Genomic DNA, 23313 nt, shown 5'->3' on the forward strand with positions numbered 1-23313 from the left:
AATTAAGCCGAGATGAGTGGAATGTCCCCTGGAAACAGCAGCAGTGGCGACAGTAGCTGCCCCCTGGTTTTTAGGACACAATTGGGGAACCAAGACTATTATGTGTAAAACCCGATATAGACGTTATTAATTATTATTATTTAGTGCATTATTATTATTATTATTATCATCATCATCATCACTATTTGAAAATTTAGGAAAGTAAGAGCCACAGGTCATTTGTGAAGGCCAGCAACTTCCCTTCCAGGCTATTCCCCTTGCATTGGGTGCTGCTGACTCAATGTTTATACAAAGCCAGATCCTTTCTCTGATGCAGAATCTGTGGGTCTGCCTGGATTCAACTCCACAACAAGGAACCCTGTACTTTCACCCTCTCCCCCTCTGCTTTTTGCCTTTTGTCTCCTCTCATTAGATTGTAAGCTCCCTGAAGGCAAGGGTAGTCTTTCTTTTATTAATTGTAATCCCAGGGCTTTATACATTGCCTGGCATATAGTAGGTGCTTAATCAATGTCTATTGGATTGTATTGGTTCCTTTCTGGCTCTAAATCTACGGTCTGTACTGCTATGATCCCAAGTATGGGTTCAGAGATGAACTATTTCTCATCTGAACTAGAAAAAGCTCACCCCTAAATTGGCTACATCAGGCGCGATGAATTTTTTCATCCACAACAATTCACAACAATATAGAATGATTATGATCTGTTCTGGCAGAGGGACATTGCCACACCACAGACCAAAGGTCCTTGAAATTCTTCTGAAAATACTCTGTACAAAAGCATTTAACCAGGGTTTTTAGGATTGAATTAGGTGCCCAAGTTGTAGTGGGATGCACACATATAGCCCTTTGCAAAGGCTGCTGGGTAAGGAAAACTGTGGTCATCAATCACAAGTGAAGCCTACATCTGGAGGAAAATGATGAGGGTCTAAAACAGGAGTTCTTAACCTGGGGTCCATGGACCCCCAAGGGGTCTGTGGGTAGATTTCATGGGTTCTGTGAACTTGGGAAAAATGAAATCTTTTTTTCTTCACCAATTTTTAGTTTCTGTTAGAGTCCTCTGTTTTATTAACATGATTCTGAGAAGAGGTCCATTAGCTTCACTGAAATGCCAAAGGGGAACCCCCAGACTGCCGGGGAAGCATTCGGGGCTCCAATATGAGGAGTGTGGATGGAGCCACAGAGAAGATGGGGCGAACCCAAATGCTGTCCTGGTACTTTGTCCGGACAAGTCCCTATCATGATGCATCACCCTTCTGCACAGCCCTCCCTGCCTCTCAGGCCCCAGGCTATCACTGTGGTTTCCTTCTCTTACTCCTCCTGTGGATTTGTGCCCACAAACACTCCATTGTGAAGGATGCAGTTTATTCCACAGAGCTACAAACAACGGCCTCACTTCTGGCTTTGGGAACGAGGCGGCTACCTCCCCACCGTTCTAAGCAGCAGGGCAATGGGCTCCCCCATTCCAGACAGATATCAGCCAGGCAGATGGGAAAATACTTGTCATTGTGGTGACACAAACAGGGATACAGAACTTTCCCTTCTTGAGAGTGAGTAATACCATTATAGAATAACCCTCCACTTTGGTGTTAAATGGGCAGCCACATCTGACCCCACCCTTTGACCTCCTTTAACCCCACCCCACCTCCACTTCTTATGAAGTGGCAGTATGGAGTGGTGGATAGGGCCCTAGACAAGAAGCTGAGAGACCTGGGTTCAAATCCCTATTCTTACATTTATGAGTTGTATGACTCTGGAACAAGACACAACCTCTCTGTGACTCAGTCACCTTCTCTGAAAAATAAGGGGTGGGAAGGGAGTTTGGACTTAATGGTCTCTAAGACTGCTTCTAATTCTAGACATTGGATCTCGCAATAACAAAAAGACAGACCTCCCCTCCCCTTAAACACAGCATACAACGCCCAAAGCAACCCTAATTCTGAGACTGTAAACACAGATGGCAACATGTTTTCTGTATATTCCAAGTACCTGTGGAAAGGGGCAGCTAGATAGTTGGATAGGGCTCTGGTCCTGGAATCAGAAGACTAGTCTTAGTGAGTTCAATTCCAGCCTCAGACACTTACTAGCTGTGTGACCCTGGGCAAATCATTTAACCCTGCTTGCCTCAATTTCCTTATCTGTAAAATGAGTTGGAGAAGGAAATGGCAAACCACTTTAGTATCTCTGCCAAGAAAACCCCAAATGGGGTCACAGAGAGTTAGACGTGACCGAAAAACTACTCAACCACAATTCAACCTGTAGGAAATGGATCCTATTCAAAAGCCCATATACTACATAAAAACTCCCTGTATCAGCTGTTGCTTCCCTCTGTCATGACTTGCAACACTGTATGGAATAATCTTTCACTGACTTGCATTCAAAAGTGTAAGAAGGTGAGTTGTCTTACCACAGCATATGAAAGGAACAAGATACAAAGAAGCTCCTCTCTCCTCCTTGGCTGCCAATAATCATAGCCTTGAAGGGAACTTGGAAATGACTAATCCAACTCCTTTTTTCTTTTGGGGAAAAATAAGGCCCAGACTTGGGAATGAGTTATCCAAGTCCAGAGAGGTAATAAATGGCAGAGCCAACATTCAGACCCAGTATGCTTTCCAAAGCACCTTGCTGCCTCCATTTTCTCAGCCATAAGTTTTGTTCCCCTCATTTATTCAAACTACTTGTACTTAAAAACGTAACAAAGAGTAAACTTTCTACTACTTCTATTTCCAAGCCACAAAAAAAAAAAATCTAAATCATTTATTTACTTTGAAGTATGCAGCTGGCTAAGTTTCGAAGACAAAACCTGCATGCTAAGTAGAATGCAGTTAGCTTTGCCCCCTTTGAAAGGCAGAGTGATATAATGGAGAGATTCTGGAGTAAGGAGACCTTGGATTCATATTCTGTCTTTGACACATACTGAGTGACCTTGGACAAATCACTTAGACTCTTGCTTCCTCAGGCAATTCTGTAAGATCGTATATATATATATGTGTGTGTGTGTGTGTGTGTGTGTGTGTGTGTGTGTGTGTGTGTGTATATACGGATCAGCTGCAAATTAGCATTGGTAAAAGCAAACTCCACACTGGAAGTCACGTGTAGTTCACTGATTCACTGTGTGGTGGTTTCATTGCTACAGTTCCATATACCAATGAAATCACAGGTCTGGAAGGCTTCCTTCCAACCCCCAAAAATCCATATAAACAAATTCTAATGAAATTATTCAATCTAAGAAAACTTTCAAAATCTGGTTGTAAAACATTTTTATGTCATGACAACTCCTACTAATTCTGAATATCGAAAGAAAAACATTTTATTAAAAAAAAAAACAAGAACGATTACTTACCAGAGCCAGTAACCTGCCATCCTCTTTCATGGCAAGATAGCGGTTGGCACATACACCCTTAATAGACACCACTCCTCTCTCTTCTGCCTGAAGTTGTAGCTTAACTGAGAAAAGAGAAAAACAAGAGGGACCAATGACTGCAGATCCACTGAGACCATATGCATAGATGACATGGGGACCCAACTCCCACATTTTACAAGAAGAGCCAACTGGGAAGGAGTGAGGGGACCTTTGTCTTAACCTCATCTCTGACATTGACCATCTGTGTGCCCTTTAGCAAGTGACTTCTCTCCAGGTTTTGTCTAGTTCTGACTTATTTTTTGAGGCAATTGGGGTTAAATGACTTGCCCCGGGTCACACAGCTAGTAAGTATCTGAGACCAAATTTGAACTCAGGTCCTCCTGACTCTAGGGGTGGTACTCTATCTACTCTGACATTTTAAAAAAATTTATGAAACCTTTTAAAGAAAGAATTCTCAGCTGTGTTTTATTTTGTTTTGTTTTGTTTCCGGAGATTTAGCACTCTGTCTTTGAATGCATTATTAGCTATTTCTGTCTGGATGAAATACAACCCAGAGGAAGAGGGCAAATGTTTAAAAGTTGGTTCTCTCCCCTCAAAAATAAGCTCAGAGTCCACTTTAACTTGCATTAGGAAGATTTTCTCCATCAGTTTCTAGAGTCTAGACAACCAACAAAATGAATCAAATTGTAGACTTTGCAGATTTCTGAAGTACAAATGCTCATGTGGAAAATTCACTGGTATGAGTGGGCACCAGCACAGCCTTGAATGCTACTAACCTTATTTAGCATTATTATGAACCTTATTTATTATTATTATTATTATTATTAACCTTATTTAGACTTATTCACAGGCTAGTACAGAGAGAAACCTAAGAGGACAGTTAGTTTACACAGGAGGAAACTGAGGCCCAGAAGAAATTACTTGTCCAAGGGTCACACAGACAGTAAGGTCCAATGTAAATCCAGATGTTCTGACTTCAATCATCTTGTGTTCTCTCAACCACCCTATATTGTTTCTCCTTAAAACAGGCACCCTTAACCTTTGGAGCCCAGACCCCTTTGGCTAATGCAACTGCTGGTCTCTTTCTCAACATAAAGTTTTTAAATGCAGATTATTACAAAGGAAACACATTTTATAATATTTTTAGAATGACAAGTTCAAATACTTCCAGGCTAAGAACCCCAGCCTTAGACACTGATTTGGCTTTTGACTTCTTACATTTCAAATAAAGTTTTATTGGAACACAGAAACCATCGATATAATTGGTTTCCTTTGCAATCTGATTTATTTTTCCTCCTGCATTTAAAAGCAGTATTTCAAAAAGGGGGCCATAGGCTTCACCCGACTTCCAAAGGTCTCTGTGACACACACATGATTAAGTCTAAGGCTAGCCCACAAATTCTCACACTTGTGATCTTACACAGTTGTGCTAAGACATCACACCACAATGGCCACGTTCATTTTCTTAAACCTAATACATTTTTCTTAAGGATTTCAACAAGTGACCAAAAATGTTCCTTAAACAAAACAAAGATTAAAACCATTCAAATCCAAAGCATTCACATTTCGATCAAAGATAACATTTCAATGTTAACACAAATATTAGCAAGGTCAACTTCTTAACATTTCCTCTGAGTCCCTTCGGATCTCCCTTCTGTTTGTGCACTGGGGTGTTTATTTACAGACAATAATACACAAAGCCAACTCTGACATCACTTCAGGACACAGAAGGGCCCTGGCTTGAGGCTTTGCCAGTACCATGTAAACTCTAGAAGGCTCTACTGGGGAAGGTGGGGCTCTCTGAATGGTCGCTGCACCAAATTGTCTACTTTCTGTGGGCCAGACTAGCTCAGTATGGGCTTATGAGTAATTGGATGCAGCAATGTGAGAAAAGGAGGGGGGAAGGGAGAGACAGAAAGGGAGAGGAAGGGGGAAGGGGAGGGACGGGAAGGAGAAGAGGGAGAGGGAGGGACAAGGAGGGAGAGGGGAAAAGGGAGAAGAAGAGGGAAGGGAAGGAGGGATAGAGGGAAAGGGAGAAGAAGGAGGGAGGGAGAGAGGGGGGGAGGGGAAAAAGGGAGGGAGAGGGAAGGGAAGGAGGGATAGAGGGAAAGGGAGAGCAAGGGAGAAGGGGAAGGAGAAGAGGGAGAGGGAGGGGTAAGGAGGGAGAGGGGAAAAGGGAGAAAAAGGGGGAAGGAGGGAGAGGGGTAAAGGGAGAGGAAGGGGCAAGGAGAGGAGAATACAAATTGGCCCTCAATTCTATGCTGCCTCTTCTGCTTTTGAAGTGACAGTGGTCAAGTATTAGAAAAGAGAGGGTTAAGAATCACATTATTTTTGGCTCCCCTATCAACATTAATTTAAATGTGACTGGAGGAACTGAATCATACCATTCTTGACATTCTTGATATATAATGAAACTGGGAGAAAGCCGGTTTTTCTTAGTGAAGCAGAGATCATTTTAACAGACATCCAAAAAGTAAGTCAATGACCATTTATAAAGCACCTACTATGTACCAGGCATTGTACTGAGTTCTGGGAACACAGAAAAAAGGCAAAAAACATTGACCCTGTCTTCAAGGAATTCATAGCTTCATGAGAGATATTACGGACATTACTGTGTACATACAAAATATATGCCACAGAAATGGGAGATAATTTCAAAGGGAAGGCACTTACAATGGGGCAGAGCAGGAGAAGCCAAGGCCTCCTATCCTGAGGTTTGAGCTGAGTGGTGAAGGATGATGCCAAGGAAGCCAGAAGGTGGAAATGAGGAGGGAGAGAGGGTCAAACAGGCAGGAGCAGAACCAGGAAAAAGCAATGTCACTAAAGCCTGGAGAAGAGGATGGAGAGATGTCAAGAAGGATGAGGATTAAGACACGGCAAGAATAACTGCATTAGATGTTTGGTTATTTCATATTGAAGTGCTCAGAATAAGCATTAAAAAAAACCCAGCCAATATTTCCATGAAGCTAAATGCAGCCCATGTGCCTACTTTGGTTGTAGAGACCAGAGAGGGAGAGAAATTTCTATTTAAAAATTCGGTCAAGTGAATCAATACATATTCACTATTTGATGACTTCGTTGCAAAGGTGAAGAAGCAATGGCAAAAAATGTGACTGAGGAATGAGAAAAGGCTTGTGAAGTGACGAGAAGCCTCCACTCCCCATGTCATGAATGCTTTCTTACAGAAAGGAGTTGGAGACACTGGATATGGCCCGAAATGACTGGTTACCAATGGGAGAGCCATTTCTGAATGAGCGCTCTGTGTACCATAGACTTGCTGGAGCAAAGATCAAAATCAATACATCAGAAAAATTAAAAATGGAAAGGTGTTATGCATGGTTGGGGCAATCCTAACATGGCTACAACAAGTGTTGACACTGAAAATAAGAGATGGATGAAAGAACAGGCATGAATTAAAAGAGGCCACCACTATTTCCTAAGGAAGTTTAACTCAATGTAAATCAGTCACCACAAGGGGAACAAAATCATCCAGAAGCCACTTCAGCCACTAAACATGGCCATTCTTAGCAAATACTGAGATCTGATACGATATCAACTTGATATTGACATCAAATACTGATGTTCTTTGATATGTGAAGCAAAGGCCAAGTTGAAAGAGAACTGAGGTTTTCCTTGTTGCTTATGGAAGAAGCAGCTAACCCAGCTTCTGTTATTACAGGGCCCTCCAGGTGGGGGCCCTATGTTCCCACCCTACACTAGCAAACTTCCTTCTTACTTTCTGACCCCTCCCACTCACTTTTCCCAGCCAAATCCCCTTCTGTCCTCCCTCCCCATTCTGTTGTTATTTCACCTCGAATCTCTTCTTTTGTTCCATCTTTTTGGGTTGGTTTTGTTTTTTTTTTGCTTTTTGGAGGGCAATTGGAGTTAAGTGACTTGCCCAAGGTCACACAGCTAGTGTTTGTGTTAAGTGTCTGAGGCCTGATCCGAACCCAGGTTCTCCTGACTCCAGGGCCAGTGCTCTATTCACTGCACCACCTAGCCACCCCCTCCTTCCATCTTCTTACACATGAAAACCTGGCTTCCCCCAGAAGCACTGCATCTTCTCCATGCCTACCAAAATGCTGGGCCTAGAGTACACATAATCCTTATTCCCCACCACCACCTCTTCCAGACCAACCCTCTGCCATCTCTGTGATCTGCTTAGATCACCTTTTTTTAGATGTTGGTGGCAGTCATCTACCAGATATTTTTCTTCATTTCTCAAGGGGTCCAGTGTCTCTCTCATAGGTTTCCCCTCCTCCTCAGTCCCTGTCCCCACATTTGGGTTTTCAATATATACACTGTTGTCCCCTCAAACATGCTGGCCTCATCCAACTCCCATGACCCATACAATCATTTTATCACATCCACAAACAAGGATTCCCCTTAGGTTGTGAGCTCCTGTAGGGCAAGAAGGTTGCCCCATTTTATATCTCCATTTGCTTAGCACAGGACCTGAAACATAGTAGGTCCTTAATAACTGTTAATCAATTAATTGATCTTGCCATCACCTGTTAAAGACAGGAACTTAATCCAGAAGGCTGAAGTTCCTCTCTGATCACAACCTCCTAACCTTTCATCTCTCTCTTCCCCTTCCTTGTTCATCATTTCTTCATCCTCAAAGACTATTGAGCAGATTTAGAGAGAAGTTACATAATTCTGATGCCTGGATAACATATCTTAATTGGGACCTCACCTACTACAGACTGTTCCTTTTATTCTTCCCCAACTGACTTTCTAGCACACTCCCCACCAAGGTTATTGCAAACCTTATCATCTCTCTTCAGACCTCCTAAAGCATCCTCTTTCCCTCCCTCTCAATGGAAGACCTTCTCTCTTTAATAGGAAAATAGAGGCCTTCTATTCTGAGTTTCTACTTTTTACCTATTGTATACCTCAATATTTCTTGACATCTTCCCTCACAGTCTCCTCCTTTGCTCCAGTTTCTGACCAAAATTCAACTCTCTTCTTTGTTGAGACCAATCCTCCTCTGCCTGTGACTTTGATGCCTTTCCTTCACTTCTCACACCTCAACACTTTTCAATCTCAGCTGAAACTGCTCTAAGATTACCAGCAGCAACTGAATTGCTAAATCTCCAACACTGGTGACCATCCTCTTCCTTCCGGATGCTCTCTGCTTTCTCCTAGTTCTCGTCCTATCTTCCTTTTCACTACTCCTTGAAGACACATTTATAGAATCATTTGTCTTTTTTTTTAATGTAACAAATTCAATTTTACTTTTTTTTCAATTAAAGAGAATTAATTTTATCTCTCTATTGCCTTCCTCCCCCATTGAGGGGAAGAATATTGTAACGAGTTTGATGAATCAAGCAAAACAAATTCCCACACTGAAATATGCCACATTCTGTATGCCAAATCTATCACCTCTTTGTAAGGAGTAGATATGTAGCTTACTCTATCATCAATCCTCTATCAGTCGGTTAGTCAACAAATACTTATTAAGCACTGATTGTTTCAGGCACTGTGCTAAGCACTAGAATCATCTGTAAGCATTGTTAGTTGATGCATTGATCAGAATTCTTAAGTCTTCCAAAGTTGTTTATCTTTACAATATTATTGTTACTGTATAAACTATTCTGGTTCTGCTCCTCTCTTTCTCTATCAGTTTATGCAAATCTTCCTAGGTTTCTCTGAAATCGTTCCTTTATTTCTTCTTTTTTCCTATTTCCAAACACTTTTATTGAAACATTAAGGTCAGATTTAAGAATGTTATTAACCAGAACTTTTCCAAGAATCACAGTATATTGTTTACTTAGCACAATGCCTTTTATTATTTTTGACTAGGTAAAGAGGCCATTCTCTGCCTCAATTCTTATCTAGCCCTAATCACTGAATGGGTACTGCCTCAGTCAAACTAAGACCTGTTAAAAGACCTTAGCTTGGAAATGCCAGAGACTCCACTGCATGCTGGTCACCCTGATTTATATCTGGCCACTGGACCCAAATGGCTCTGAAGGAGAAAGTAAGGCTGGTGATTTTGCATATCCCTCCCATCACTTAAATCTAATTCACTTGTATGTCTTGGCATCACTTCCCTGATGTCAATGGTACTCTTTGAGAACAAAAGACAGACAGCAAGCAAGCCTTGTACCCAGTAAATGTTAAACAAATGCTTTATCTACATGAAATAACTCATGTTAACGACATCAAAAACTTTCATAGTGCCTTGTAATGTCACCATAATATGCCATTCATATTTATATAAGAGTGTGTAAAATGAGTTTGTCTCTTTATTTTTTACAGCATAACAGTATTCCATTACATTGATATGCCAAAATTTGATCAGTCCTTCCTCAATTCATGGGTACTCCTTTAGTTTTCAGTTCTTTATCACTATAAAAAGCTGCTACAAATATATTTGTGTGCATATGCATCCCGTTACTTTTTCTTTGAATTCTTTGAGCTATAGGACTAGTACTTTGATCAAAGAGTCAAAGGTTATGTACAGGTTAGTACCTAAGGAGCCTTAGTTGTAAACTGGTTCCAGAATGCTGGTACCATCTAGTTCCACCACACTACGTCAAGCTACCTATTTTCCCATAGCCCCAACATTGGTTTTCCTTTTTTGCTCATCTTTGCCAATCTAATGGATGTGACATAGAAACTTGGGGTTGTATTAGTTTGTATTTCCCTAATAAAAGTCTGTAGTATTTTTATATGGTTGTTGTAATTTATATTTCTTCTTCAAAAACTATTCTCTGACTACTTATCTCTTGAGATATGGGCTCTAATTTTTATAAATTTGAATTAATTCCATATACATCTTGAAAATCAGACTTTTATCAAAGAAACACTGCAAAGATTTTTCCTCCAGTTTTATTGTCATTATCTCTATCCTACTCTCTAATTTGAGGCATTTTCCATATCTATACCCTGATTCCTATTCTCTTTTCTCTCTGTGTTTCTGCTTGGTAATGTTGTGAGCAGGCAGGGTTCAATAATCATCTCTATGTTGATGACTCCCAAATTGATATCCTGAACATCAGTTCCACATAACCATCTCTCTACTGGGAATTCCACCTGGATGTCCCATGGGCATCTCTCCTAAACATGCCCTACACAGAACTACTTTTCTCCTCCCAAAACCCACTCTTCCTCCAAACATCCCTATTTCTATCCACAGTGCTACCATCCTTCTGGTCACTGAGATTAGCTAGCTAGGAATTTTACTGGATTCTTCCCTCTCAGCCAACATCACCAACCTTACAATCATTTAGCATTTCCTTCTTTCCTCTTATACACCCACCACCCTAATTCAAGCCTTTACCATATCTCACCTAGACTTTTGTAATAGCCTTTTAACTGGCCTCCTTGTTTCCAATTTCTTCCCTTTTTTATACATCATCCACACATCTGCCAAAATAATCCTCTATAGGGGTGGCTAGGTGGTGCAGTGAATAGAGCACCGGCCCTTGAGTCAGGAGGACCTGAGTTCAAATCCGACCTCAGACACTTAACACAAAAAACTAGCCATGTGACCTTGGGCAAGTCACTTAACCCCAATTGCCCTACCTTCCCCCTAAAAAAAAGGCAAAATAATCTTCTATAAGCACAGGTCTGACAATAGTCACTTTTCTGCTCAAGAGTCTTCAGTGACTTCCTGTTGTCTCTTGGATAATATGCAAACTCCTTAGCTGGAATACTGTTAATTATCCCATCCCACTTAAAAGTAATTTCCTTTGCTAGATAAGAATACTTTGTGATTAGATTAATCAAAACCAGGACTAAATCAATCAAAAGTATAGCATGTAAGACTTGGCTATTCCATAAAATACTTGTATAAAAGATAGGGGCTATCTCAGAACCAGATAAATATGCTGAGGGTTTAGAAGGGGAGAAGTAAGAGTGGGACCCTATAGAGCTGAACCAGAAAGAACCAGCAGCCCAAACAAAACCAAGGAAAGGAGAAAGAGAAGGACTGAGCCGTGGTTGAGAAGTAGATATCAAGGGGGACCATGAGCACTACAGACATCTGAGCAGAAGACTTGGGCTGACCACCAGTGTCAGCTACCTATTCAAGCCCTGATGAAAGTCCTAGAAGGAGGTTGGCTCTCACCTCAACTCCCTGCTTCCTCCTTCCATTGCTTATTGAGACACTATAGAAATAACCTGTTTTTTCATTAATCATATATTTAAAATTAACTGAATTTGGTCCCAAACACAGGGACCAGGATTTAACTAAAAATAGACAGAAATGTAAAGACAGAGAGCCCAGTATCCTCCTAAATGTTAGGAAATTTCCTAACTGGGGGCTCAGAGCAATTGCATTTGAACTCATTACTTCATCTTCATCTAACCATCTGCTCCAAGGAAAGTTTGAGAGAGGGCAGCTCTGCTGAGGCTGATGCCTCATGTGTCTAAATGGGCTGACTATTTCAGGCATGATGTTAGACCATGGGAAGCTATTAAGAGAGAGAAGGAGATAGACAACTTCCATGCTGCTTCTTCATCAGGTCATTATTGCACTTAAAATGATTCTAGAGATGAATACAAGTGACTTGTAGATAATGTCAAACTCCTTTATCCACGGCTTTGCTTCCCTGCATAAACGTGAATAATCAAAAGCTGGTCCCTCTCCCTCTTTCTGCCTCTCTCTATCTCTGGATCTGTCTGTCTCCATAGCTCCCTCCCTCCCTTCTCTCTTCCTCTTTTCCCCTTCCTCCCTTTCTGTCACTCTCTCCCTCCCTCTCTTCTTCCATCCCTCTCATTCCTCTTCCTTTCCTTCTTCTCCTTCCTAATTTCTCTCTTCTCCCCATTTTCTCTTTCCTCTCCTTCCCTCTCTTTCTCCCTGTTTCTCTCCCTCTCTCCCTCCTTTCTCCCTCCCTCTCTCTCTCTTTCTCTCTCCCATTCCTCTAATCTCTCTTTCATATCTCATTCTCTCTTTCCTTCTGTCTTCACCACCCCCAGACACATATACATAAAAAGTATATAATAACAACCCCAGGTAACTAGTTTTTAATCCCATTTCTTCCTCCATAAGATGATGAGGTTGGACCCCATGGTTTCTAAGACCCCTTCTAGTTCTGAAGTTATGATTTAATTCAGTTTTTCATAGTTAACCCCCTGCCACTTAACATGGAAGAAAGTATATAAATGAATGGCAGCAGAATGACGGAGTATATAGAGGGCTAGCCTTGCAAGCAGTAAGACCTGAGTTCCAAACCTGCCTTACTAGTCATGTGCAAGTCACTTGATATCTTTTAGCTTGTCTTCTCATCCATAAAATGGGAACAGTAAAAGCAGACCTATTCCACAGGGTTGTTGAGAGGATCATTGGAGATGGGCAAAACATCTTACAGGTCTTAAAGTGCTATTAAAATTGAGCTCTTTTTATTAATACCATCTATAGATGAAGAAATCACAAAAAATTAGAGGTCAAAAGGATCTCTTTAATGTCAAATCTAATCCTGCCCCTAGAAAACAGAGGAATGATGCAAAGCAAACATTCCCTACATTTTTCAGGAAATGAAGTAATTTGTTGAACAGGCCAGCTGACCAAAAGCTCCAGAAGAATGTGGGCTGAATTCACCGTCTCCTTTGCAACAGCTCCTTTTGTGTCTAACCCTCTGCTGAGGCCCAGTCTGGGCCTGCCGGCTGAGAACAAGCAATTACCCAGCAGTGTGTGCTATAGTATTTATGCAGGTTAATGGGAAACCCAGCACGGCTTCCCCAGCCCATAGAAATTCTGTCAATGATGCAAGCTGCCTCTCCCACCACTCACACAAAGGAAGTTTCTGCCATCTGTTCCCAACAAAGCAGGGCATCTAAGGATGGCTTCGCTTTCACTAAGTAAGGATTATATGTATGGCATGGGCACAGTGATCGACTCCCCAAAGGAAATAATGAAAGGTGCATAATCGTCCAATAAATTCATGTTTTCAAACAAGCCTGCTGCTGTAGATGTGAGGAGGGATGAAGAGTTTTGTATGATACAGGCCCTGTCTATGCAGCAGGGAGGTGGCTCAGTGAATACAGCCTCAAGAAGACCAGAGTTCAAATCCAGCCTCAGTCACTTATTTGCCGTGTAACCCTGGGCAAGTCCTTCAACCTCTCAGCTTCAGTTTTCTCAACTGTAAAATAGGGATGACAATAACACCTGCCTCCCGGGGCTACTATAAGTATCAGATAACACCTGTAAAGTTCCTAGCAAAGGACCCAGCACATAGTAGGTACTTAAATGGTTTTTGTCTGACTGACTTAACCATAGAGATTTGTGACCTTGAGCAAGTCACTTCACCCTGCCTCAGTTTCCTCATCTGTAAAATGAGCTGGAAAAGGAAATAGCAAACCATTGCAGTGTCTTGGCCAAGAAAACCCCAAATGGGGTCACGGAGAGTCAGACATGACTGAGATGACTGCAACAAGAAGAGGGGAAAACAATAAATGCAGATAACTTTAATAACAGGAGACATTTTGTGATGAGGGTGTGTTATTGTATGGCTCTGAGTCATGGAACTCTGGGAGCTCTGAGGAATCCAAAATTACTATTTCCCAGAGTGCAATGGGGAGAATGAGAAATGAAAGGTTCATAAGAAGAGGAATGCCAGGAAGAGCTGGGCAAAAGAATTCCACCAAGGAAAATGCATGAGAGAAAATGAAAGACAGGTTGGTTACAAGAGACGAGCCAGAGCTATTTGACCCCATGTCCTTCACCAGCAGCAGCATGATGTCAAGAGAAAGGGGGGAAGGTCTGCCATAGGCTGGGTGTCATTCACCTGGACAAGAGTGGCCCAGGATGAGCAGGCGAGGCTGGCTTTCACTTTGCATTTGTCCAGGGAAAAGCCACATCCACGTGCATGAGACTGTACACTGTGGGATATCTGAGTGAATACCTTAGAGAGAGGAAACGAAAGAAGAAGGCAAAGGTCACAGGGGCAGAGCCAAGGAGCTATCCAAAAGGGAGGAACTGAGATCCCTCTCATTACATCTCCTCAAGCAAGCAAGCAAGCAAACAAACAAAACCAGGGCCATATATTACACAAATATACACTGAGTTCAATGGCTTCTATTCCTTCCAGATTGATTAATTAGGTTGTTCCCCCTTGGCCTTTGATTGATCGGTTATACAGCTGAGGGCTGCCAGAAGCCCATTTGTCCCATGGGCGATTCTCACCAAGTCCCCTTAGGCATGACGCAGCTCTCTGCTGGGATTCTTTTTTTTTTTTTTAAAGCAATCAGGGTTAAGTAACTTGCTCAAGGTTACACGGCCAGTTATTTCTGGGTGTGGTGCTGAGTCTCTGAGCCCAGATTTGATCCCCAGGTCATCCCGACACTGGAGCCGGTGCTCTTACTCGCTGAGCCACCTGGCCGCCCCTTGCCGGGATTCTTGTAGAGTCCTCAAGCCCCCTCTTCTCAGGGAACCTCGTTTTCCCTTGACTTTCGATCCTGACACTGCTGCTCGGGGGACACTACCAACATGAAGGCCAAAATCTAATTCTGTGAAGTTGCCAAGGTCATCCTCTGGTGGAGATCGAGGACGAGACAGATGCTCTTCTCCATCCCATCCTCAGATGATTCCCAACCAGGGCCTGGGAAGGACTGCTCTCTCTAGACCAGCCCCTATATTTGAATGCCCAGAATTCTCTTGTTGTGTCTGACTCTCCGTGACCCCATCTGGAGTTTTCTTGGCAAAGATACTAGAATGGTTTGCCATTTCCTTCTCCAGTTCATTTTACAGATGAGGAAACTGAGGCAAACAGGGTGAGGTGATTTGCCCAGGGTCACCCAGCTAGGAAGTGTCTGAGGCCAGGTTTGAACTAGAATGATGAGTCTCCATGACCCCAGGCCCAGGGCTCTGCCCATTGCACCACCTAGCTGCCCAGGTTCTACTTGTTCACTATTTCATTCAAGACATACAGGCCATGACCGGGTATCCTCAGTCAATCCCCATATACTTTTGCTGGATTATTTTATTATATCCAATAGCTTTCATTCCTTTAAAAATGATAAATTAGGTTGTTGGCGCTTAGTTTAATGCCTCTGATTGATCAATTCCTCATCTGATAAAGGTAATAGAGTATACGTCGCATCTTGTTAATATAAGTTGGGAGGGGGAAATGATTGCATAGACCTTCGCTCCCCCCCAAATAGGAGGACTCCCCCTCAGTTTATGCAATATTAATAAGGTTAAAAAAACCAAAAACAAAGGATAAGTTCCTTTCTCTTCCCATACTTCCTTGTGATTGAAAAAAAAATCCATCACCCAATGCTAACCTGGTAATCAAGCTCTCTTAACTTCCCTAGGCTGGTCCACTCACACAAAAAGAAGACATGTAATAGTTCACCACCCCTGAGTTTGTAACCTATGTTTCCCCAGTGTAGTATCACCTGCCAGGGGACCTTCACTGGAATAGCTTTCAAGAACACAGGGTCATCACCACACCAAAAGCATATGACTAGGTGCATAGAGAGGAGTGAGTTTGAGAAAGAGCTGAGATTAATCAAGGATGAGACAATATACCTGAGAAGGGAGAGGAGAGAACTGTGAAAGCTTTGAGAAGAGGGAAGGTCTGGAATAGCTCTCGTGGAGAGTGTGGACAGACCCAATTAAGGAGGAGTAAAATCATTGCCTTGCTACAGGCAGGGCCCAAGTGAGATCCGATGACATAATTTGTAGTTGACCCAGATGGGATTTTTTTATGATTTCCTCCAGTTCCATTCAGCAACACACAGAAAGGGGACAAAGAGGCATGTGATGATTTTCAAATTCAATGTAGGGATGCCATCTCTCCCCGCTCCACCACCACCTTTTTTTAGAAACAAAACGTGTGCTCCCATTCACATCTTCAGCCAAACAATCGATGAGAATTACTGGCTTATTTTTATTTAAATGAAATTAATTTATCACAATTTCATAAAAATCTTGGACATAATAAAAAGAATGTAACATATGCAGTAGCCAAATAGCATACATTTCATCCAACGTTCAATTGGCCCTGAAAGTTTTTCAGCAATTACATCTTTATCATCTTCATCATCTTCCTCTTCTTCAACCTCCTCCTCCTCCTCCTCATCCCCATCATTGTAATTCTCTGGAGGTAAAATAAAAGTTGAAGTCTACCTAATACAGATTTGTTAACCTGAGTGCTTGTACAGGAACCAAGGACACTTTTATAGAGACGTCTATGTTTGTCAAAATACGGAGATAAAAGTGCACAAGCTATATTCAAAGATTTCTAAGAGTAAACTTCAGGTGGGCACAATAAGAAACCTAAAAGAGATATTGCTATTTTAGGAGTGCTCCCAATTCTAACTCTTTTAAGGCCAAAGACTGGGGATCCCTAGACCAAAGGTTATATGTGTAGTTTGTGTTTCTGTGCAGGCTGCTTTCCCCCAGCGCCTTCCCCAATGCTATTAGGTGTTTAACAGGCACACATAGAATTGTTTGTTGAATGCTTATTGAATTGACTTGAATGTATTGGAGAGGGGAGAGTTTGAAGGCAGAAAAACAATTCTGAAACCATTACCGCAGTCCAGGAATGATCACTAGGGAGTCATAAGATATTCTAAAGGCAGAATCACCAAGTCTTAGGAACCATTTGAATTGCTTTATTAATAAAATATAGCTTTCTTCAATCTATTTAATTCTCTACCTGTATTCATATTTATCAAATAGAAGTGTTCTTCTTACCCTCAGAATGGAGGCTTTGTTTGCATTTCATAAGACTGGCTAAAATAAATACACAACATTGTTACCAAAGTCCCCAGAGTGTGCCAAAGATCTTTCTTCCCCCTAAGCCAAACCATCTAAAAGTGAACAATTTTTAAAAATTATTTTTAATGAATGACTGCTGTCTTCTGCCAACACAGGGTAGCCACAGGCAGCTTTAGTCCATAAAAACAACCAGTTACCATACTTCCTGTTCCTCTAAAGCCTGTTCCCCACTGGATTTATGATTTCACAAACTTACAAAGTATTTGCTCTGGCTGGCCGACAGGTATGAGTATACCCTGTTGTGGCACACTCAGCCAAGCCCATTCAACAGATAGGCTACTCCAATGCCAAAGCCATCCTGCTCAAGAATGATGGGAAAGACAGGCGGATGACCCATGGAAGAGTAGGGACTCTGCCCATCTGGCACCTTATGACATTGCAGCTCAAGTGTGTAATACAGGAAGCTAAGTCTTCTCTATGTTTCAGCTGCTTCACAGAAGGCACAGGAGCCACTAGGGACAGAAGCGCATTAGGGAGGAGAAAAAAGGAGAAAAGAGGATTCCAAGAACTCTCCCACTGACAGCTCCAGCAGATTGGGTGGAGACAAGAAAACTTGCCCTCTGCAAAGGTTTCCCATCTGTCAGTGGCTGCAGGATGGATCTGCCTCGCCTGGTCTCTAGGGAATTCCCCTGGCTTGTCATGCTTGAAACCTCCATGTCCTGCCAGCCGTGGGTAGTGGGGATCTGTGGGTAAGCTTGTCTACTGACATTTTAGCTTCTTGGGTCTCCCCCAAATCCCCCTGTGTCTCCTGGGTACAGCAGCTTTAAACAAGAGCTAACACTGGTCTTGGATTTATCAAGTGGCGTCAGACCTAGATCATTTCCAATAGACTCCGCTTCACAAAATAACAAATATTGGAAAAGAGGATGAGGTGTTTGAAATTTAAATATATATGTGCCAGCTAATAGTGCAGCCATTTGGGTTCTGTAGCCTTGGTTTTGGAGTCCATAAAATGAAGAGCATGAACCATTGCTAAGTTTCCTCCTATACTAACCCTATGAATTTTTTTTTCCTTTTTGGAGGGCAATTGGGGTTAAGTGACTTGCCCAAGGTCACACAGCTAGTTTTTTTGTGTGTGGGTATCTGAGGCTGGAACCAAACTCTGGTCCTCCTGACTCCGGGGCCGGATCTTGACTCACTGTGCCACCCAGCCGCCCCCTATGACTTCTCAGAGACTCAGTTTCTCCATCTTTAAAATGAGGAAATTGGCCTAGAATTTAGTGGATAACCCTGAAGCTCCCTTCCAGAAGCTCCAGAATTCTATGAACTTAGCTACTTGGATGGTTCCATTAGTATTCAAGGAAAGTTCATTTGGTTTCTTATGGAGCTTAGTATTAATTATCAGTCAGTCAGGTAAGAAGGGCAATGAGATGGTGCAGTGGATAGTGCACAGGCCTGGAGTCTAGAAGACTCATCTTCTTAAGTTCAAATCCAGTCTCAAGACACTTACTAATTGTGTGACCCTGGACAAGTCACTTAACTCTATTTACCTTAGTTTCCTCAAGTGTAAAATGAACTGGAGAAGGAAATGGCAAATCACTCCCATATCTCTGCCAAGAAAACCCCAAATGGGGCCATGGAGAGTCAGACCCAACTGAGAAATGAGTGGAGAACAGTCAGGTAACAAGCTTTCATTTATTATGGTCTTAACTATGTACCAGGCATTATGCTAAGGACTGGGAATACAAATAAAAGTAGACAGATCATGCCTGTCCTCAAGGAACTTACATTCTAATGGGGGAAGACAACATATCAAGGAAACACGTGAAAAGGGGCTGGGAGTAGCACAAGAATACCCAGTGCAGGGGTATGGTAGAGAAAGTCCCATGTACATCCTGGAGAAGAGTGAGACACGGCTGGCCTCGGTGCCCTTCTTCAAAGGAAATTCTGGGAGGAGACATCAAATCATGGCAAGAAGTCCCAGGGGGCAGAGGGTACTTCGAATTGTTTATTATTTTATCTTACATCACCCTTCAAATGCTATCCATGTGCCTGATTTACCATAAGGAAATTCTGGATAGGAAGTATGGAACAGTGGAGAGAACATTGGTCTCAGGGGTTCAAGATCCATCTCTGATGTGTAGTAGCCCTGGGCAAGTCATTTTAGGTCTCAGTGACCCAAGCAACTCCCTGAGGTTAGAGATGCAGAAAAGGTGTCTATCCACACTGCAGAGGGACTTTGCTCATAGGAAGTTTCCCATAACACACAGGCACAATCCAACAAACTCAACTCATTCTCATCAGTTACATCCCCCAGTATCTCTCATTTACCTAACACTTTAAGATTCATAAAGCACTTTCTCATAGTAGCCCCAGGAAGGTAGCCATGTAAGTATTGTTATCGCCATTTTGCAGATGGTAAAATTGATGTTCAGAGAGGAAAACTTAGTGGCCCAAGGTCACATAGGCAAGAAGAGTCTGATGAGGATCCTGAGCTCTCCTGAACCCAAATAAAGACTCTACCCATTAGCTCTTGCTGCTTTGTCCCTGGGAGTGGGTTCGGTCTCACTGATTCCATTTGGAGCATAATGAAGGCCACGCCATGGAGCTTGAGCTGAGCTGACCTTCTTGGTTCCAGCCAACCATGTGTGCTGGCTCAGTACTTGGTGACTTGGGGATGACCCAGTCATGTGTGTGAGTCCTTGCTGAAAGACTTGGATTCTTTGAAATGACAAAGTAATCCCTTCATTAGCTACTGAGAGGGAATATCCAATGACTTAATGGGTTTTTAAAAAGGAGAAATAGCTTCTGACTTTCTGTCCTACTGCAACTCTTCCATGTGAAAAATAGTTTATGTAATAATAAATATAATAATAAATAGTAATGACTTTCAGTCATTAAACTTCCCATGGGGGGGAGGGGTCAGGGGATGATGGGTGGTGCTCCTTCCCCAACCATGTGACTGGTCCCACAGGAAGCATGGACTTGTGTAGATGAGCTTGCTCTAAGTCATTCACTACCTTTTCAGCTTTGTGTTTCCTTCCCCATGTTGGTGACTAAACTTTGTTTTCAAGGTGGCTATTCCAGGGCTGAAAGTGACCTAACGACTTTAAGAGGTCCAGAATTCCTGGGTTCAATGAGTGGTTCACACGGTGGCAAGGGAAGCATCTTCATCAGAGATGACCACCAAGAGGAAGAAATCAAACCCTTGGCCTGAGTTTTCAGCAGATATGGACTTTGAGAGACAGTGCAGAGCCAAGGTGAGATGTAAAACGGCTAATCGTTAGTCCTGGAAATTGCTTCATGTTTAGATGAAATTTTAGTCATAGGTTAAGTTAATGAATCCCATTTCAAGTCATTTTGTCAATTCATGCTGTGTCTTTCATCTTTTAGCATTTCTCTTGTTGTAGGAAATAAATACCTGTCCCATACCTGATTCATATTGCCCACTCAATACTTTTCTTCTCTCTCCCTACCCCCTTGGAAAACTAAACATTAGCCAAAGCCTGTTTTAAATACTTTGTCTCTGGTGTGCCACTATGGCAGACTATTAGAGTCAAAGAATGCAAGGAAAGGGGGACTCAGTCCCTTCTTATCAGAGGCTCAGCTTCCCTCAGGCCTGAATGTTGTCTAGACTACATGGGTCCAGAGCAGATAAGTGCCATAGGGAGAGAGAGTAGGTACAGAACCCCTGCCCCTGGACCTAACAATCTTCCAATATCACACAATATGTCTGCATAATGATTGAAATTGGTGGATAACGGGGAAAAAAATCCAAAAAGAACCACTACTGTGCAATTCTTCCTTAAGTTTCTCTGGCTGTGACATTCTCAATTATTCACAGGTGAATTCGTCAGCCTGGATATTGTCTAGACCTGTGACTTTTAGCTTGAATTCTCTTTTTTTTTGTTAAGAACACAAAAAGATCAGAAGGCACATACATTTCACAAAGAGAAGACTGTAAGTGAACCTGTGACCTTCAATTCTGTAGCTTGGGATTAAAAAAAAAATCACGTTAAGTTTTACACCATCATAATAAAATCACCTTGTTTGGCTCCCTTCTCAACTTCCTTCTGCTAGATTCTGGTTTGTTTCTTCTTTAGTAATTCATTGACACTTTATTTCTCTTCTTCCATGTTTTTAGTATTACTACTGCTACTCCCATTCCTTCCTCTGACTCCCTCCCATTAAACAAATAAGGAGAGTGATGCAAAACTCATCCACGCATTGTCTGAAAATGCCTGTCTCATTCAGTACCCACAGCCTACCACCTCTTTGCCAAGAGATATTCCTCACCACCTTAGTCCATTTTCCTCCCCATCCCACCTGATGCTTCTTCCTTGATCTGAGGTACCCACTACTAAATGGTATGGGGAGGGGAATAAAATGAAGACAAAACCATTTTTCTGATTTATGGCCAAGATAAATGTTTCTAACAGAAAAGGTATTTTTTAAGTTAGATTTGTGCCTTTTGTTTTTCTGTCACAATTATTTATGGATCTATCCCCCCTACCCATCATTCCCCCACCCCCAACCATAAGCCTTACCTTGTTACAAAGAAAAAGTTAAGTAAAAACAAACATTAGTGCCTGTCTATGGGTGTAACATCCTACAATCGCAGTCCGCCATCTTTCTCTAATTACACAACCTTCAGCATCATTTGGGGTACTTTTCACTTACATTATTATAGACCTTGTATACATTGTTCTTTCAGTTCAATAGCAAAGGAGATTGAAAGTAATAGGTGAAATAAAGTTTACCACTACCATTCTTTGGAAAATGATGGTGAAAAGAACACAAAGTTTGGAGCAGACCAGGAGCTTGTTTTATTCTTTACTCCCTACTTGACCTTGGACAAGTGACCTGAACTATCTGAGTCTCAGTTTCTTCCCTTATAAGATATTACTCAGCAATGTGCTCAAACTAGCTCAGGAGAGCCTATTGTTAAATTTTCAGCGTGAACTTTTAAATCTTGCAAATTAGTACATGCTACAAATCAGGGCTTTCTTAGGTCTAGACCTAAGAAAGTGATGGAGAAAATATTAATAATGAGAATAAAATGTATGGGTGTGTCATGGGAACATCCCTCTTCCCTGCACCCCAGCTGGTTGTTAAACATTTATGGGCATGCCTCTGAGTGATTGAACTGAGTGATCTTTGCTGACCCTTTGCAATCTAAATACAATGATCCTAAAAGGGTGAACAATTGTTACAGGATCTGTTTTTTAACTTTAAAATGACAAATAAGAAGCATTATGGTCTAGTGAACAGAGAGCTGGACTCAGAATCAGGAAGACCCAGTTTCAAATTCTGCCTCTGACATTCACTGACTGATTCTGACATTCTGACACTTAGCCTCAGTTTCCCAGACAACTCTAACACTACACTCTCTGTATGGTAGAAGGATTACTAGGAGTTCCCTTATACTAATAAAATCACAGGACCAGATGCTACCCACCTTCAAAAATGATTAACTCACTTGAAAAATCCTTGGCCACCTCTCCAGGCAGATCTGAGAGACCTCAGAGGCCATCTAGTCTCACTGTCTCATTTTACAGGGAAGGAAACTGAGGTCCACGGTGGTGACTTGACCAAGGTATTGGAGGCATGTTTAGAAAAAAATTAGAATGGGGTGGCTAGGTGGCACAGTGAATGGAGCCTGGAGTCAGGAGGACCTGAGTTCAAATCTGGCCTCAGACACTTGACACACTTACTAGCCATGTGACTTTGGGCAGGTCACTTAACCCCAACTGCCCTCCAAAAAAAAAAAAGCAAAAAAAATTAGAATAACTTGTGTTGATGATTTCAAAATATCCTCAAGGAGTTGCTAAACAAGGTCCCCATTAAGACCAGAGAATTAGGGAGGAGAGGACAGCTTTAAAGATCAAGGGCCAAAAGCAAAAACTATGGCCAAGAAGTGTTTAAAACAAGCCTCCCGGCCTCCCCCAGAAGATGGGGCACCTCCAGGCTCCAGCCCACTCTTGGCTCTTTGCTCCCACTTCTGGAATCATTTTTGGGAAGAGCTCTGAGAATTTGATGCTCCCTCCACACTAAAGTGCCCCATGGACAAAAGGGAGCCAATTGGGCCGACCCTACAAGACCCCACCTCCCTAAAGGGGCATCCGGCCAAGGGGGGGCAGGGCCTCTCATTCCCAGAACTTCTATTCTGGTTTGAAGAGTTCACATTCATCTACAAAAGTCACACAGTCTGGGCTGCTTCAGCACAGAAAACAGAGCAGTGTGTGTGTGTGAGAGCCTGGCAAAGGAGGGGCTTCAGGG

The 23313-nt window shown here is 42.2% G+C and overlaps 1 protein-coding gene across 1 annotated transcript in view; it reads right to left on the reverse strand.

Annotated features, from left to right (window-relative positions):
- FGF2 (fibroblast growth factor 2) overlaps positions 1–23313 on the reverse strand; it is a 65101-nt gene that overhangs the window by 18341 nt on the left and 23447 nt on the right. Inside the window, exon 2 of the mRNA XM_069104871.1 lies at positions 3339–3442. Coding sequence (XP_068960972.1) covers positions 3339–3442 — 104 coding nt within the window. The remainder of the gene's footprint in view (positions 1–3338; positions 3443–23313) is intronic.

Source organism: Petaurus breviceps, unplaced genomic scaffold (assembly GCF_028583685.1).
Source record: "Petaurus breviceps papuanus isolate PSGF00001 unplaced genomic scaffold, PetGlider_PUasm1.0 689, whole genome shotgun sequence".
Classification (NCBI taxonomy): domain Eukaryota; kingdom Metazoa; phylum Chordata; class Mammalia; order Diprotodontia; family Petauridae; genus Petaurus; species Petaurus breviceps.